The following is an 18,512-nucleotide window of genomic DNA, read 5'->3' on the forward strand; positions in this document are numbered from 1 at the left end:
GCATTCTTTGCAACATCTCATGTCATATCAAATTTTTCTGCGTCAGTCACACTGCAATACTGTTTATTATTAGTTTTTTTTTTATCTATTTCTCTCATATTTTGTTTTGTTCGTTTCTACTTCATTACGATTTATTCATTTTTTGTTGACTTATTACATAATTGCAAGAAATACCCTGTATCCTATGTAAGTAAATTATTTAATTCTTTTTTTTGTTTATTCATTTTTCAATTACCTCAACTGTAATGGCCAGTCAGCTAAAGTGCATTTCATGCGCAACCGCTGAAAATGCGTCATCTGATGGCTGATCGCCTAGCGTCTCCCTCTCTCGTACGATTGTTTCTTCTTCTGCTTCAATTTGTTCAATAAACATTTGCAAATAAATGTTCCGGTATTTAGTAATTTTTTTTATACAATTCTCCATGGGATATACTCAATGATTTTTTTTTTTAGTTTTTGTTGTAAGTTATCTATAATAATATGTATGTATATAACTTCAATATTCTCTCTTACTCATATAACCCCTTTTCGGTATATTACATATCCATTGTTTGTGTCTATGTTTGTCTCTGTGTGTGTGTGTGTGTCGGTGTGTGTTTATTTTTGGATTTGTTTCTCTTATTTCTGGTTTAGCTTACATTTGAATGTTCAAAAAAATTAACTCTTCTTCATTTACTTGTTATTTTAGTTGTAATTGTTCTCTCTGCTTTCATTTTAAATACATTTCTTTAGATACAATAAGTGTGTGTGTGTGTTTTTTTTTCTTCTTTTTAATTTTACTTTTGCAAAGCTAGCAAAATATAAATTCTCGTTTGTTTAAGGAAAAAATGGAGCTCAAAGAAAATCGATTTTTTTTTGTTTAAATTGTTAAATGTGTGTGTTAAATAAATTTAGGCTAATCTATACAAGTTATTCATATTTATTTTTATTTGTATTAACATATGGCTCGCTGTAGCACTGCAATAAATTGAACAGAATCAAATAAAAAGATTCAAATTTGTTTGCATTTAACCAAATCCGTTGCAGCATCATTTTGATTGTGTGATTCATGTTTGAATTGTGAAGATCGATATTGGCTTGAAAAGAGTTTTTCTCCTTAGCAAGAAGAAAAATGTTCAAGTAAGGTTGAACAGTTCAGCCAATGAAACGGTGCACAATATCAAACAATCGTCACAGAACCGAGTCATTTAGAAGCAGCTCAGCACTTGTTCGTTTTATATAGATTACTATCGTTGAATTGAAGATAAATGAGTCGATAATGTTGAGCAGTAAAACAGCTTATTTTTTGACACAAAAAACGGTTTCTCCTGGATTAATAGTAAGAAGAGAAAAAAAAGTTAAGAAAAAGTCAATGCTTCTAGTTTGTTTGTGTATCAATTCGTCTTATGCAGTAAGTCCAACTGTTTTCATAACAACTTAATTAGTTCTTAACAAGCTTTGTACACAAACGAAGAAAGAAAAAGTGAAGAAAAGAAAAGAAATGCGGTGAATAAATGGACCTTCAGACCAAAATAAAATGCATCAACGTTGTTGTCAATGCCGACTCGTGGTCGGAACAGAAAAGAAAGGAGAAAGACTCATTTCCGTTGTTTTTTCTTCTTCATCAAAACAAACCATCATTTCAATCGTATTTCAGTAGCGGTTTGATCATATGGTTTCAAGGTTTTGCACTGGACCAAATTATGTGCTAATGTAAACAACAAAACCTCGGCCACTGCAATCGGTTTTTTCCATTCGGTTTGTTCTTTTTCATCAATTTAAATCACAATTTTTCTTTTAGAAACACGCATAAGCAGTAAAATTTTCACTTTATTTTTCATTTTGTTTAGATACCTGCATTCGTTACGCTTACATTTCTAATCGAGCTTACTAAACTGTGCATCTAGCATACCACATGTCTGTGTGTGGAGATGTATCACGAGAGAATGTACCATACTATTTTCCAATAATAAAGCATTTTTGTGTGTGTTTTTTTTATTGATATTTTGTGAAAACTTAAACGGAAACTCGGCATATGCTCACCATTTCATTTGTTTTTGTTTATTGGCCAGGACGCTCCTCAACAGTCGACTAGTTAAGTGAAGACATTCAAATCGGAAAAGTATATTCTTGCCGCAAGGTCTGAAGATGATCGAAATCAAATCGGAAAGAAAAAGAAAACCTAAAAGCATATCAAGCTTTGTGTAACGTTTCATGTTCAAATCTAATCGCGGATTTTTTTCAAAACAAAATGAATCACACAATCGAGAAAACAAAACGGAATGAGTGATTATGGTGAGAAAATTCTAAATGCAACTGACTCATTTCATAAATAAGTTCTTTTGTTTGTGAAACGAACGAATTGTGCGATACTTTTTAACTGATTGATTCAATTGTTCTTTTTTTTTACATAGCAATGTTTGCTGTTTATCTGCTTAAATGCGTGTCCTACAAATAAGCTCGCCGCACTCCGTTGAATTTACAACAAATTTTTTTTTTACATTGAATTTCTAGCTACGATATCGGTCATTATCTAAAAGCATTCATCACTTCTTCTCTCTTTTTTTTTTCGTATTTTCAGTTTGGATTTCTGGGTGGACGTGAACCGGCGTCACATTTCACTTGAAGTCACCTTGAACACGTGCGCATTTGTGTCCGACTGGTGTGTCGAGCCAAGAGGTGAAATGAACATGCATGTCGCCGGCGCTACCTAATTAAATCTCCTATAAAAATGAGTCTATTCTGAAAAAGAAAAAAAAAGAACACAACAAAAAGCATGTCTGAGTAGCTGGACCAAGTCGAAACTACTTATCAGTTAAGAAATTTTGTTGTTGTTGCGTAAATGAAGGCTGATTTCCTTTTTATTCTCCTCTCACTTTTCTATTAGGCAAATAAATGTTTTTTTTTGTTTTATTATTCTCTGTTATTTTGGCAACTAAACACTAACTGGTTCGATTTAAGTGTATCGAAGGTCCGTTTTTGTTTGTGATTCTATATGTATGTGCTTCGTGTGTTTTTGTTGTTGTTGTTGTTGTTTCGAGCCAACTTATCTCGAACTAAAAAGCTGAGTACCTATGAGTCATTAAATCTACGTATAATTCATACAATTTTCTTTATGTTTGTTTCATTGTGTTTTTAGTTAAATCGGCGGGTATGCATCCGTGTGATGTCTCATCGTAATATTCACTATGTTACTCTTGAATAGATTCAAGTGATTTATTATTTTTTTGTTCATTTATTTCTTTTTTTGATGAATTATGATACCTTTTTTCAAGTTTGTTGTACATATTCTACAATTAACTACATTCTATAAATGCATATGCTAGTGTGTGTGTGTGTTGGGTGGCTTTCTTTCATCTTTTAACTGATTTTACGTTTGCCCTTCAGTCAGAGGCGTATTCTCCGTTGGTAAGAATATGATGTGGTGTGGGTGGGTGGAACGGTGAATATTTATAAAATGCTTTTGATATAGTGAGATGAATTTTCGGAATTAATGTTTAACCGGATTATCGAAAAATCTGGACTTTTACATGTACTCAATCATCGTCTGACTGAAAAAATTCATGCACATTCATGGATGAAAGATGAAATTGGGACATTGGGTGTTCATTTCATTTCGACTGTATGGTGGACGTATTTCAAAGATTATATTCAGTAGATGCCACCTGACGGTATTTCAACATTTTTCCAACCAACAAAAGCATTTAAAATTCATCAAGTGTTCGCAAGCAACCCATTTTGTTGCTGAAACGAATCGAAACAAGAACTAGAAACCTTGGATTATTTTACGAATTTGCGACCATTTCATTTGTTTAGAAATGTTAAATATTCAAAGGATTCTCCACTCTTTCCCTCTATATATTTACATGCACACACACACACACACACCAAAGAGCTCTTGAAAACCACTCTCTTGATGAAAGAGATACACGGCAATGGGTTTGGCAAATCCCGAGCGCATTCTTCAAATACGGACGCCTTTGTTTGTCGTAAATAATCAAATTATAAGTGCAAGTGCATATGCTTATTATAAAAATGTGCGTCTTATCGACGTGAAAATTGTTGAATAGACGAAATTCGAAAATTTGAAAACTGAAAAGAAACATCGACATCGTCGGTGGAAAATTAAGATGTTAGAAAGGTGTTCAAGGGAACATATTTCGCTGCAATACATGTTCCATAATCCAATCTCAAAATTTCGATTGGACCGCTTTTCATGGCTATCTTCTCTTCCCTGTCTGTCTGATCGTCACAACGAGACACATCTGTACAACGTGCGTGACATAGTTGCGTTTATATATAGATTTAGAGTTGGTTGTTTGTTGGTGAGATTACTATATGTTCAGTGCAAATTCGGTTGTTTACGTTTAGAGTGACATTTAATCGACTTTAATTGGTTATGTTTGGGTTTTGATGTGTGTGTTTATCCCTTTAAAATTAGTCTCTTTTTTTCTTCTTTGTGTTTATTTTTATGTTTAATATCAGTTTATTACATGCTATTTGTTGCGACTTTTAAAACGGTTTCTCATTTAATTTTTTTTTGTTATAACATTCAAATCACAGCCCATTTGTTGAATTGTTTCTACAACATTAGCCACATTAAGAATTTTATAATTTATTTTAGTTAGAGTTTATGTTATTATTATTTTTCTTTTGTATGTGTGTGTGTGTGAGTGTGTTATTAATGCGCATCTCTCTTGTTTTGTTCGTTGCTAACACGCTGGTGGATAGTCGGTCGGTGTATTTTTTTCTTTAATTTAGGTGTGTGATTTCAGACTCAGATGGTTTAGCTTGTGGTTAGTAATATGTGATAAGTTTAGATTACAGACCCAAAAATGGTGGAATTTTTTGATTTAAACATGAAGAAAAAGAAGGACATTCATCCAATGAAACGGATTGTTTTGCAGCGAAATAGTTCCTCTTTGTTTTTCCGATTCGAAATGATATTGTAGTTTAGTAACATAGGTAGAAAAAAATGTCAATTATCGGCCAAAAAATCCTATTCCCTTGACTTTAACTAGTTGTTTTTTTTTTCATCTATTCGATCTCTCAAAATACCTACAGCCCTATACAATGTAAGCAACAATTTCAATTGAAACTAAGAACAAGAGAGAATCGAAAAACCATAATCTGAGTATATTGAGCCCTAAAAGCGCGAAACAAAATTAACGACACTTTGATCGCGTGAAAACAAGGAAAAAATATGTAGTATTATCGTAGATATTCCAAGAAAAGGAGAAAAAAAAAAACAAAATTAAAACGAAGAAGAAGAAGAAGTATCAAGTAAGTAAGAAATTATTCAATGTTGTCTATACACAGTAAATGCATTCCTTACTAGATGTCCTTAATCAATATCAATTATTTATAGATAATTCAAAATCGTTTATTTAGTTCATAATGTGCATAATATATATATAATTTATATATAAATATATCGATTTTCTTTAGTTGTTTTATTTTAATTTTTTTGTTTGTTTTGCTAACTCCTAAAATAGATTGATTATGATTTTGTGTGTGTGTGTGTGTTTTTTTTTTTGGTTTACTTTAATTACTCATCTTCATCGTCTACTAAACTACATCGTCTTTTTGTGTTCTCATTTGTTCTTCTCATTTTATAGTCAAAAACTAAGTTTGCTGCTGCTGCTTCTGCTGCTCTTACTGCTGATGCTGCGCTGTGCCATTTTTTTTTGTTTCTTTCTTTGCAAACGCCTAATTTATGTCAACTATTCAATAATGAGTATGTATATATATGTTGTGAGAGAGAGTGTGTGTGTGTGTTTGTTTATTGTTTAATAGCTAAATTAATAATTCAATTTGTTTGTTTCTTTATGTCATTATTGTTATCATCATCAATGAGATGGGTTTTTTTTCTTCTATTGTGTCTGTGTGTTGTCAATCGTTAATAAGTAGTTGGTTTTTGTTGTTGTTGTTTGGTTTGTTTAAATTTTAATTTTTGACTAGAATAATAAATTGTTTAAATAAATCGTTAATTATTTCGCTTCAAGTTGAACCGTTAAATTTATTCAATTTTTTTCCTCTTGTTAAATCTAATTATTAATTTTTGGCGCATCTTAGCTGTAGATTATTAAAAATTACATTTGGTTTTTTTTTGTTGTTTGTTGTATTTTGTTTTCACCGTTTATTCTTCCTCATTATTTTTTTTTATCATTTTATTTATTTCCTTGGTATTCTAGTTAATAAAATATACCATAAATATTTTATGCTCATAAATGTATATATATTTTCATGTAATATGTATAATGTATAATCTAAAAAAGGCGAAACGAATTTCCTATGCAGTATTTTACTCCATATTTTTTGTTTGTTTAAATTTATTTACTTTTACCTTTAATTTTCTCATCTCTAAGTATTTTTTTTTCAATTAGCTGCTAAACCAAGGATACCTTTTTTCTGCTGTGTGTGTGTGTGTATGTGTTTGTGTGTGGCATGTGGAAGTGTATCTGCATAATATATTTATATATTTATAATGTACTCGGTATTTCTCTCAAAGTTAATTTTGATGAATGCGGTGAATGTGTTTCATTTTGGGAAATATTCCGAAGCAAAATGTTTGTCTATTGTTTTTTTTCTTCTCAAACGGGAGGCAGGGGAAATCCGTCAAATTCAATCAAAAAGTGCTATTTCAACTCAACAAATTGTTCACACATTTTAAGTGCTGTTGCGGTTGAAATCGGACCAAATTTTTTTTTTCTAATGAAAAACAAAAACTGAAGAATGGTTGAAATGTAAAACTTGATTGATGTGGTATCGATAGAAATCGCATGTTTCAAATAACATTTCTATCGGTACGTGTGTATGCGTGTGTGTAAGTGTGTCAATTTTTTTTCTCGTATGTATTGTCTGATGCACATCATTGATTTACACCAGAGGTGGACAAGAATGCCACAAACTTAACGCCAACCCTCCATACCCAACCACATTTCAACCGCAATATCATTCGAAATGCAAGTTTTTGTTTGTTTGTCAGATGGTTGTGTGTATCGTAATGACTTGTCCATGACACTTTTGCCCACCTTTGATTTACACAAAAAAAACAAAAGCGAATCCAAATTTACGTGAACAATTAAACGGGAAAGAAATCGAAAGTGAAAAATAAACGAACTTCTGATTTCATACAACTTAATTCAATTTTCCGATTCGAAGGAATTACAACTGAAAGTAAACGAAAATGGACGTGTTTCAATTTTGAATGAGATTCGGTTTTTAGGATTAGGATTGGACAATTCCGACAAATCCAAATATGCAAATAAACAATGCCTGCTAGCAACGAATGAATGCGCCGCGGTAGTAACAACTGTAAACACTATACACGGTGATCGATATAGGAGTTCGTGTGTTATTTTTCGTTTAACTTCTTACTAAATTGGACAAGCGCTGGTGTCAAATGTCAAAAAAATAAGGGTCCAGCTAGCAGGCATTGCAAATAAATGTAGCATTATTGAGGAAAAATCTCGTACTTCAATCCGAATGAAATTGTCTCTCTCTATTTTATTATGACTATGGTTCTCGTTGGCCGAATATACTTTTGGGTTTTTTTCTCTCGCCTTTTTTTCATCTAAATCAAATAAACAATGCGATTTGATTAATTCTAATAGCGTTTTTTTTGGTAAACAGTCCAAATAAGAGAAAAAAAAAACCACCAATGAATGGATCATTTTTTTAGGTGGTTGTTGTTGTTGTCTCTTTTAAAATTATGTCTATCTAGAAAATAAGTCTAAATGATTATTATTCATCTCATTTGCCTCTTCGATTATTTTTTTTCATGAGTATTTTCTTTATGTAAGTTTATAGCAATTGTTAATGCAATTATAATGTCTAGCATTTTTATGTCCAGTATTGTGGGTATATTTTATCAAATATACTTATGTCGATTTGATCAGTTCACGTTTGGTGTGTATGTGTATTACGAAACGTTTCGATAGAGAGAGAGAGAGAGGAAACAAAACCCAATGCAGACAATGTGTTGTTTGAGTTTGTTCGGTTTTTTGTTTTGTTTGTGGGGTCGGTGGAGCGCAGTAGTCACAGCACCAGGTTTCCAATTAAAATTAGTTCGAAACAATTATTTGACCGAACGGTTTTTTTTTCCCTCATCAAATTATCATATCGTAATAACATATCGAACTTGGCTCTCAACGTCGAAAATCAATGTGTAATAAATGAATGCTTATGAATGAAACTGCTCGAAATAGGCGAGTAAATTGAATCAATTTTTGTCGGTGTTTTCCCGTCAATTATTCTCAAGAAAAATGATTTTGTTTGTGATTTTACGATATTTTGTCGTATTGATTTTTTTTTTCTTCGTTTATGGCACAGGATTCATTTTGTTTTGTTTTGTTTCTTTTTTTTTCAAATCCCTAGCAGGAGAAAACTAAAGGAAATAAAGCATTTGGAATAACAATGTGGAAACATCACTGCGTACTTGCTGATATGGTTTTCCATGAATGCAACAAACTAGTCTAAATTTTTGGTTATTTTCATTTTCTTCTTTAAAATTAAACGCACGGATTCGATGAGTTACAAATCAGAGATAATTGTGTTTTAGTCTGATGGATGGTGGATGATTGTGAGAATCAATTCATTTCAAATGTATTGTAACATTTGATTGGTTTTGACAAAAGAAATTCATTTCCATGTATCGTATGAGTGAGAAAAACCACAGTGGATAAAATACCATTTTGCAGCCGATCTTATGTTTGCAAGCATTTCTGTTTGCAAATATTTTGTTGTCTTGTTTCTTTGTTCATTCCATCGTCTCTAAATTTAAATTGTTTCTTTTTGTCAATTTTAATTTTTCTATCAATTTCTTTTATAACATTTTTTTTTTCATTTTGTTATTGTGTAGTTCAAATCTAATGGATGTGATATTCATTTTCTTTCTCTGCATGTTTGTGTGTGTTAGTGTGTGTGTATAATAAGTTAAGTTTCAAAAGTGTCAGTGATTTTCGGAAATATGATTTTCTCGCAAAAAAATACGTCTTTTGTTTTAGATTGTTATGTTTTTGTTTGTTTATAAGTTATGTATCGCATAAGGATATAAATAATTTATTGGTTATTGAGAAGAGATTTTTGTTTGTGTCTGCGTCACCACATCTTAATTTAATTGAAATGCATAAAAATGTATGTTGTCTCTCTGTCTGTGTATGTTAATGTGTTTTACATTTTTGTTTTTTGGTTGTTGTTTAGGTTGACGTGTTATGTCCGGTGTATCCGTTTGTCTATTGATAAAATGAGCTAATTTTGGTATCGCCAAAGATAATCGCAATAATGTACAACAGCGATTGCTTGCTCGCTCAGTAACGGGGTACAAACGATTGACATGCGCATGTGTGTGTGTTTATTTGTTGCAAATTTGGCGCCCATCTAATATGCGTATAATTTTGATTTGATATATTTAACCGACGTTGAGGCAGAGAAAGAATCGAAGTTGAATGATTAGTTTGTTTTTTGGTTGGTTTTGTGTTGGTTACAGAAAATCAAAGAATAAGCATCCTTTTTTACTTTTGTTATCATTCGTTTATATAACTGAGTGTTATCTGTTGATTATTGGATTTAATTTAGCTTATGGTTCAGAGCTTCATCTGGAAAGAGTCGAAAGAATGGACGAAAAAAAAAGAACAAATGAATTTAAATAAATTATCCGACCGATTGGGTTTGTTTTGATTTCAAATCGTATTTTAACGCTTAAACTAACTATAAATTGAATTCGATGGATGGATCGCGATTGATTAGCATCCCATTCACAATTCCTGATTTTTATCAAAGTTAACTGACTAGATCGAAATACTACAGAGACATTTAAGTTTACACTGCTAATGAGACACGTAAATCAGTGCCAAAATATCATGTTGGAAATGAGCTCAGTATGGAATACCATGACACAGAGAAAAGAAATCAACTTCTACTGAACTCACTCAACACGAACAATAAACTTAGGCATTGTGGGTGTGTGTGCATAGCAGGTCAACTGCTATCGAAAAAGTGTAGAAAAAAACGTGAAAGCAAAAAAGAAGGAAAAATCAAGTGCTTTTACTCACCAACTGCTGCCATATTGTTGTGATTCTAATCCTTATGTTAATAGGGTCGGCTTGCATCTTTTGGTCGTTTCAGCTGAACTTTCAGTCTTTTCATTCCAATCTGAAAACCATTCATAGCCTGAATAGCTGCTTGAGCACTTGCCGGATTGTCAAACGACACAAAACCTATACAAAGGCAAACGCGACACAGCACAGCATCAACAAACCGGTTATGTTAGCCAGTGATGAAGCGACATGGTTTGTCGTAAACACCACCGCCGCCGAAAAAAAAGAGAAGAACGAGCACATCGAGTGAGAGAACAGCGTCGATTGTGTATTAAAATAAAGTGCATCATCACGACCATCGATGGGGCAAAAATGAAAGTTGAAAGGCATATTTTCCAGTTGCAAGCACATCCCCGGATGATTGCCATAAAATTGCGAACACCAAGAACACAAAAAAAGAGAAGAAAAAACAACAGCGTTGAGAATTAATTTAGTTTTACCGTGTGCACTTTTCATGAAATGCAGAAAGAGCCGAGCTTAAGAGAGGCGACAAACTAAAATGGAAAATTAACTTTGAAGACACACCGGCCACTCAAATGACTAGATAAAACTTAAACACAAAAATACCCGAAAAATAAAACGCTGCACAAAATGCAAATTAACACAAAACAAAGAGAGCGACAGGAAAAAAAAACTATCCGCTTGGAAGTTTAAACGATTTTACTTATAAAGGAAAATGAGAAAAAAAGTACCTAACTTGAAATTTCATTCAAAAATGCATTCGAATAAATGAGAGCGGAAAAAATGGAGTGTCAACACGTGAGAAATGAAAATGATGTACTCACCAAAACATTTGCTTTGATTTGTTGCCCGATCGATGAATACTTTGGAACTGATAACATTACCGAACGGAAGGAACATTTGCATTAGTTCTGCGTCACCAAATTCTTGCGGCAGATGATAGATAAACAAATTGCAGCCTTCTGGCCCAGAAATCGAGCATCCTGGGAACATCAAAAAGTCTTTAAAGAACATTAAAGGATTCCGTCAATAGGTACAACATTTGGATAGCATTTTTTATTGTTTTGATTGATTTTTGTTTTGTTTGTTTGTTAGTTTTCTAGGATTTATTGTTAGCCATTTTTTTTTTTGGTCACTTCTTCTTTACTCAAAACGCTTGATCTAAATTGTTTGCTAATAAAAACGGATAAAATGCTTGAATTCCGAGAAATGTGCTTTGAGTTTTTGAAAAAATATGGTTTTTTTTGCATGAGTTTAAAAAAATCTATAAATTGTTTATTTAATAACGAAAACTCACAACGAAAAAAACTATGTAGTTTTCAACTCAAACTGAAGTAAACGAAAAAAAAGAAAAGTTTAATTGAAAATATCTATGAAAAACACAAAAAAAAGTTTCCATGAAACTGTTTCACTTGACATGTTTCAGCAACACCAATCTCGAAAAGTTTGTCATTCAAAGCATATTTCTCAATATCGTCAGCGTTTTCATCACCAAAAAAATTCAACTAATCGAACCAATGAATCTAAGAAGAAGCTTTTCTATATTTGTAATATTGTGAAGCAGAGTATACATGTATAAATTGATCAAAGTTTGGCCCTTTTTTTGGTTTTCATGTTGAAGAAAAAAAATGCTCACAAAATATTGTTCTTTCATGGTAATATTAAAGGCGATAAAAAATATTATAGGATTTTTGTTTGTTTGTTTGTTTCATCGTTTGTTTTTGTTTTCTTATTTAAATTCCACAAACTACATTCAATTTGTGTCAGTTTTCATGTTAAACAAAATTGGAAAAACAATCAAAAAACAGTTGGACAAAATGGTTCATAACATTATCGGATTAAATAGAAACAAAACGGGATAGAAAAATGGAAGAAAAATACAGCGAGCAACAACATCTCAAGATTTAGCAATAAATATGGTTACGTTCAGTATTATTGCGAGTATCACATTGAAGAATTTACATCGATTTGTAGTTTGAAAGAAAGAAAAAAGTTGAAACCGAACCAAAAATGAGGAACAAAAGCGAAATTTTCCGGGTGGCGGTCATAATGCCTCGGACAGACAGCATAGTCCAATGTAATAGAGAACATTGCCTGTCTATCCGTCGCGTTATGACCACCACCTAATTCAAAACGAAAAATGAAAAACGCAACAGCATGAATCAAATGAAAAGTGATAACAGAAATCAGAAAATTTGGCATGAAATTAAAATGTAAAACAAAAGTCTAGTAGAAAAAAAAGAATAATCGAACAATAATTATGTATATACGGGTAATTTTTGTAAATATTAAACACCAAGACAAACAACATTAAACATACACATGTAGCATTCATAGTTAAATGAACCGGATTTAGCGGACGATTTCGTTGAAATTCCAAACAAATTACGAGCAACAGTTCGGTCTTTTTTTTCAAATCATTTGTTATTTAGATAGAACAAGGTAAGAAAAAACAAGGAATGTGTGTGTGTAAGAAAGAGAGAATGGTGAAAGAGTAGACATCGAAGTCGAGAGTCAAAATTTGAATTTAAAAAAGGTCAATTTGACAAGGATTGAATGAAAAAATGTAGATTTGGTTGGAATTACATCACCAAAAAAAAACGTCAGAGCCATGGCAAGAGTTCAACTGATAAAAAAGCAAACGAAAGTTTCGATAGTTTGTGAGGAGAAATTGAAAGAGAGAGAGAGAGAGAGAGAGAGAGAGAGAGAGAGAGAGAGAGAGGGAGGGAGAGAAAGAGATAGAAAGACATAGTAAAGTGGCGTGAAAGGGTGGTTGCCACAAACGGTTTTTCTTCCAACGGAAAACAGCGACAGAAAAGTAGAGAACCAAAAACCGAAAGGACAACAAAAAAATTACATCTGCCGTAAATCGTTTTCATTACGAGCAACACACAGCAGCAGCAGCAGCAACCACATACACACACTGGCCGGTCGCAATACGCAAACTAGTGCATTTGATCACATGACGAAGCGAAAGTGTAAAATTTCGGGCGAAACCACGAAAATTGTGGCAAGATGAGAAGCAGCGACGAGAGACAGCGAACAAAATTGAAAAGATAAAAAGTGGGAAAAAAAGCACGCGCTTCATTTTTATCGAACGAAAATTTGAATCGGTGCACTCACACCATCATTCAGTTTGTGCCTCTTCCGATGGAATAACACAAAAGCAGAAAAATAGGGAAAAAAAACATCCAAATAGACAAAGTGGCGAAGTGAGAAGCAGCTGGCTCAGAATAAAATCCAGACTGTTTGAACGTAATTGACTTTGAGTAGATATTTTATTGAATTTCGCCAATTTGGAATTGAGCATCGCGCGCACATACAATACCAACAAAGCTCTCTCTTTCTCTCTCGCTGTGTATAAAAACGGCAGACTTCATAAAAAAAACGAGAACGAGTATGCCAACGAGTCGTATGTGGCGAAAAAGAGAGAGTGATCGAAAGACAAAAAGAGATTTTGAATCGAAAGCTTACGTTGAACTATGTTCGATGAGGATTTTGTACAGAAAAAAAAAATGTTTTTCGCTCTTTCGCTTTATATCCGCCTCAATTTCGGATTCAATTGTTCGACATCATCTTGTTGTTGCTGCTGCTATTATTATCGTTTTTTCTCTCTCTCTCTCTCTCTCTCTCTCTCTCGTCTTTCTGTCTCACCCGATGCCCGTTAGTCCTCCGCAGGCTTGTTCAACAAATATTGTTGTGATGTTTTATCTTTCTGTCTTGGTGGTGCTGGGGTGTTTGCTTAATGCACATTTTTATCTATTGTTTATCTCACTTTGACTTTGTGCTCGCAAAATGTTCGTGCTGTTGTGTGTTCGGCTTGATTCTCTTATCCTTAGTAATTTCATAAAGCAATTCTCAAACAAGCTGCAATGCCAACATTGAATATATTTTGCTATTAACATGCGCAATTTCTGTTCATAGATTTGAGACAGAGAGGGAGAGAGAGAGAGACGGAGTGGATGAGAATATCGAGGCGAAATTGTGTGCAATGAGGTTGAGTCACTTTTTTATGCTTTATCGCAGCATTTCTTTGCTGCTGTGTGCAGCGAAGTTGATTTTCGTTGAACAGAGTGCTGTAAGTGCAGCATAGTTTTTATTGACCAGCTCAGAGAAGAGAAAAAAAAACAAAATGTTGACAGCAAAAAAGCGGCATCAAATGAGAATATGGATGAAAGAAGAACGGGAATTTTCATCGATTGATTGTGTATCAAACGGGATCGAAGTTAGTTTGTGAATGATTGAGAACGACGACAACAGGAGCGGTGGTGTACAAGTGGTTATGGTGGTGGTAGAATAACAACAAATCCGTTGCAAGAAACGTGTTCGCGTTCAGTATTAAATTGTACATTTGCACACCACATTGATTTTGCGATGCCCACCACTTTCATGATCCACAGCTCTCTGCCACCGTACCTACGTCAATTTGAACAAGAGCCGAAATTGTTTTTCTGCCGCTTGAATAATGCATGTAGTGTGCTGTGCTGTGTGCATGATTGGCCATATTCAATTAAAAGAATTTAAAAAAAAATGAAGAAGAATGCAATAAACCTTGGCCTGATGTTTCGCAGTGGATGTATGTGTGTTCTAACATACGATGTCATGAATTCGCAAATAATAAATGTAACAGTAATCCAACCGAAAAGAAATTAATGGAAATTTATGTAGGGATTCAACGCAATGGAGCGGGTTTACATTTGAGAATCATTATGGTTTTGTTTTGATTTTTTATTTATTCCTCTCGTTTGAACTGATCGAAAGCTTCAAGAGCTTCTTGCGTATGTATTTTGGTTGCGTGTAGGTGTGTTTTTTTGTTTGTTTTTTTTTTTTTTTTTGTTTTTTAATTTTATGTGAGTTGACGTTTTGTTGTTCTGTTATCAGGCGTTTTTGATAGGGTTCATTTGATTAAACTTACCTTCTCGTTGAGATGGTGCAACTGCAGCCAATGGTTGTGGAATTACTTGTGGAAACTGTCCGTATACGGCAGGATAAGCTGCGTTCAAATTGTTTTGGTATTAAAAAAAAAAAAAAATACAAAAGTACATCAACGGACATCTAACAATAATTTTGTGATTTCAGGGATTTGGTTGTTTTTTTTTTTGTTTGTGTTTTGCTTTGTTGTTGGATTGGGTTCTATATGTATTGCCGTTTTCAATTTCAGACACGTATTTGATTTTCATTAGTTTTGTGTTTGGCTACGATGCAACTACTTTATAATTAGTCTTGCGATGACTGTTCACAATTTGCACAACTTCCCGACGGATGCGGATCAATTAATTTGTCGGCGCGATAAAACGACAGACAGAAACATTTCAAGACTTTTTTTTCGTCTCAATAGAAAGAAAAAAAAATTAAAGTCAACAAAATGTTTGTGAAATGATTTTTTTTTCAAAAAAATGGCATGCTCACGCAACACTCAAAACACGAGAAAGAAGATGTAATATGAGGGGGAGATGCCAGCGATAGGTTTTCGCTTGAGAATATATTGAATGACAAAACAGAAACGTGACCAATTCACATATTTTTCGAAAATACAAGAAAAAGGAGAAATTATTCCGAGAACAAACTGAGAACAAAATCATTTCGAAAAAGAAAAGTCCAAACTAACCCGAAGCCGTACAACACCGATAGCAGTTTGCTTAACTCGACTATAACGGTAGTTTGTTAACGGGAACTTTTTCACTCTTTCAAATATGCACTCAATTCAGAGTACATTTATCCAGTGACTTTCAATTATGTGCTCATTCAGTTGGCTATTTCATTTCGAAGTTGTGCTTTTAGACCAAAAGAACCAAATGGAACCCATTGAAATGGCACGTTTTTCTTTTCTCCCATTTTGATTTTATATACATATATAAAATTCGTCTTTGCTTCCCCTTTTTTTCGTTGTCTTCACTTTTTCTTTTCAATTTACCGAAAAACCAAAGTGTAAATGAAATTGCAGGATAAAATGTGGGAAAATGGTTGGAAATATCATTTGCAAACAGAAAAGTGTAATGACAAAGAATGGAAAGTCAGTAGACGGTAAACCGAAAGGCAAACTACCGAGAAAAAAAGACGACAATAGCAATGGCCTTGGCAAAATAGTGGGGAAGACGATGGTAGAGGATGACGGTGGCAGTATAGCAAAGGGAGCGATTTTGTAAAAACTTGCCATTACGAAATGACTTTTCAAGAATCTATTGGCCGGGCTTAAAGTGAATGCAGCAGTTTTATGGTGATCACTAAAAATGTTTCGCTTCTATTTATGCACATTAAATTCAGTTCCGGTATTGTGGTATTTTCTCGCTCTCTCTTTTTTTTCTGACGGTCGTCGCAAAATCGGAGTTTCGACTAAACTCGTTCTAGCGGCAATTCTTATCACATCGACTATGCGACTGTGAGATAGAGATAGAAACAGAGGCATACTCTTCTTTCTCCCGGACAATCCTTTTGCCATTCTTAACATTTGGCTAATTTGCCGTCCAACCAATTGTTGTTTGATACTGTGTCGGATGGCTAAATGGTGCCACAAAAGTGGAGCTTTGGGACGGTCGATTTTCGTTTTGTTTTGCATGGAATGAGCAATGATTTTGAATCGATTGTAAAAATGGCCAAGTTTACGATTCCGATTCGAAATGTATGGTCTCGCCATAGAGCATTTCGAGAAAAAAGAACTTAATAGATCGTTTACTTAAATGCATAAGCACACTGTGATATGCCATATCCAGTCAGTATCCAGCATCAAACATCCAACACATGTTAAAGTCAAGTTGAGCTGCAGTCTCAGTTTTAGCTTGTAATATATGTTCCATTAAGTCCACACACACACACACAAACATCTCTCTGTCTCGCCCGCTCCTGGCGAATGAATGAGCGTAAAAGCAGGCAAACGTTTGAACAAACGAACGAACGTACCAACGAATGGATGAATGAATGAATGGGTGACTGTTCCATTCAAGCATTCAACACACGAAATGTGATCTCTATCGAAGCAACGACATAACCGTGTGTATAATATGGCATACAATAATTATAGTCATGATGGTTAATGGACCACATTAAGATTAAAGAGAGCAATTAAATTAAACTGCAAACTGCACTATACGAACGGCTAATGAGGTAGATATCCCATTCCATGTGACTTTAGCCGGGTTCACCTCGTTGGCATGTATTGAGAAAGTAGCGAGTCGGTTCCTTATTTGTGAATGCATGAACCCGAACTTATCGACAAATGAAGAAGAAAAAAAACATCATCAACCACCACCAGTAGCAGTAGTAATACTGGATTGGCTTGGCTTGGCTTGGCTTGGCTTGGCTGGAGAGTGCCATGGGGCTCATACGTCGGCGATGGAAGCCAAAGCATCATTGCAAACTCTGTATTGCATTTCACAATATTGATAAACAACATAGAGCAAAAACACCAGCAGCGGACGCAAACTCGACGAAGGAAAAAAAAATCTTGCCAGTCACTTTTGTTTGAAGGGAAATGGAAATGCAATTTCCAAGTAATTTCACATGTTTAGCTGTATATTTTGATACTCGCTAATACCAAAATACGTAGACCGATTGGAATGGCAATGAATTTAAGTGCGATCGACGGTTCTTTCTCTCCACTTTCTTTTCTTTCGTTTCGCCATTAGCGGTTGTAAAATTTTCACAACTATTCAAGTTGGCTGTTTGGCTCACAACTTTTATGGTTAAATGAATCAAATCGGTTGAATTATTTCGTCCATCGAATACATTTCACATGTTCAACAAGCTTTTCAGCGGGTCTGAGTTTTTTTTCTTTGTTTCGTCGATTTTGCGAGACTGAAATTGAAGCAGTGCTTGAAGTGTGTCCGGTCATCTTCATTCAAAAATCAATTGAGTTATTTGGTGTGCGCGCTCAATTACACACAGCACATGGAAAAGTCGTTAAAATGGCTGATGATGGATTTTTGTATATATGGACGTGATAAACCGTTGCTAGGCACACCTAATTGAAAAAAAATGCGCACATTATCAACACAAACAATGCATACTTGTAGATTGTTCGTATCTTATTGAATTAACACAAGCACATTCAAGGCGAACGACGTCCGCTTTGTTCAACGGATGTAGTGCATCAACAGTGTTGATACGAGCTCATTAAAATTTCAATTGCTACCTCTCTCTCTCTCTCTCTCTCTCTCTCTCGTTATCATAATATCAAATACGGGAAAAATGGTGAATAGCAAGCACAAACCGAGAAAGAGAAAAAAAACTGTCTTGTCATCGACGGCATGACATGCAAAAATCGACGCATCATTTTCATCTAAAGCGATATTTTGATACAGTTGGTTGTATGTGCGCTTGGCGTTAGTTTTCTTGTTTTGATAATTTTCATTCACTTTACGGCATTGAAAAATGATTTGATGGCTGGTTTTATCAAGTTAATTTTCCATCCAAGTGGCCGTGAGCGAGCGAGAGAGAGAGAGAGAGAGAGAGAGAGAGAGAGAGAGAGAGAGAGAG

The 18,512-nt window shown here is 34.0% G+C and overlaps 1 protein-coding gene across 8 annotated transcripts in view; it reads right to left on the minus strand.

Moving 5' to 3' along the window:
• Window positions 1-5,504: 5,504 nt before the first annotated feature.
• LOC129579316 (CUGBP Elav-like family member 4) overlaps window positions 5,505-18,512 on the minus strand; it is a 337,351-nt gene continuing 324,343 nt past the window's right edge. For 5 of the 8 annotated variants that reach the window (XM_055469281.1, XM_055469278.1, XM_055469283.1 and 2 more), the window contains 4 exons: window positions 14,956-15,033; window positions 10,865-11,041; window positions 10,035-10,199; window positions 5,505-9,578 (listed from right to left, as the gene is read on the minus strand). In XM_055469281.1, coding sequence (XP_055325256.1) covers window positions 10,072-10,199; window positions 10,865-11,041; window positions 14,956-15,033 — 383 coding nt within the window. In that variant the 3' untranslated portion in view covers window positions 5,505-9,578; window positions 10,035-10,071. The remainder of the gene's footprint in view (window positions 9,579-10,034; window positions 10,200-10,864; window positions 11,042-14,955; window positions 15,034-18,512) is intronic. The other 3 variants (XM_055469279.1, XM_055469285.1, XM_055469280.1) reach the window with 2 other exon arrangements.

Source organism: Sitodiplosis mosellana, unplaced genomic scaffold, assembly GCF_009176505.1.
Source record: "Sitodiplosis mosellana isolate CC-2019 unplaced genomic scaffold, AAFC_SMos_1.0 Smas_scaffold_6226, whole genome shotgun sequence".
NCBI lineage: Eukaryota > Metazoa > Arthropoda > Insecta > Diptera > Cecidomyiidae > Sitodiplosis > Sitodiplosis mosellana.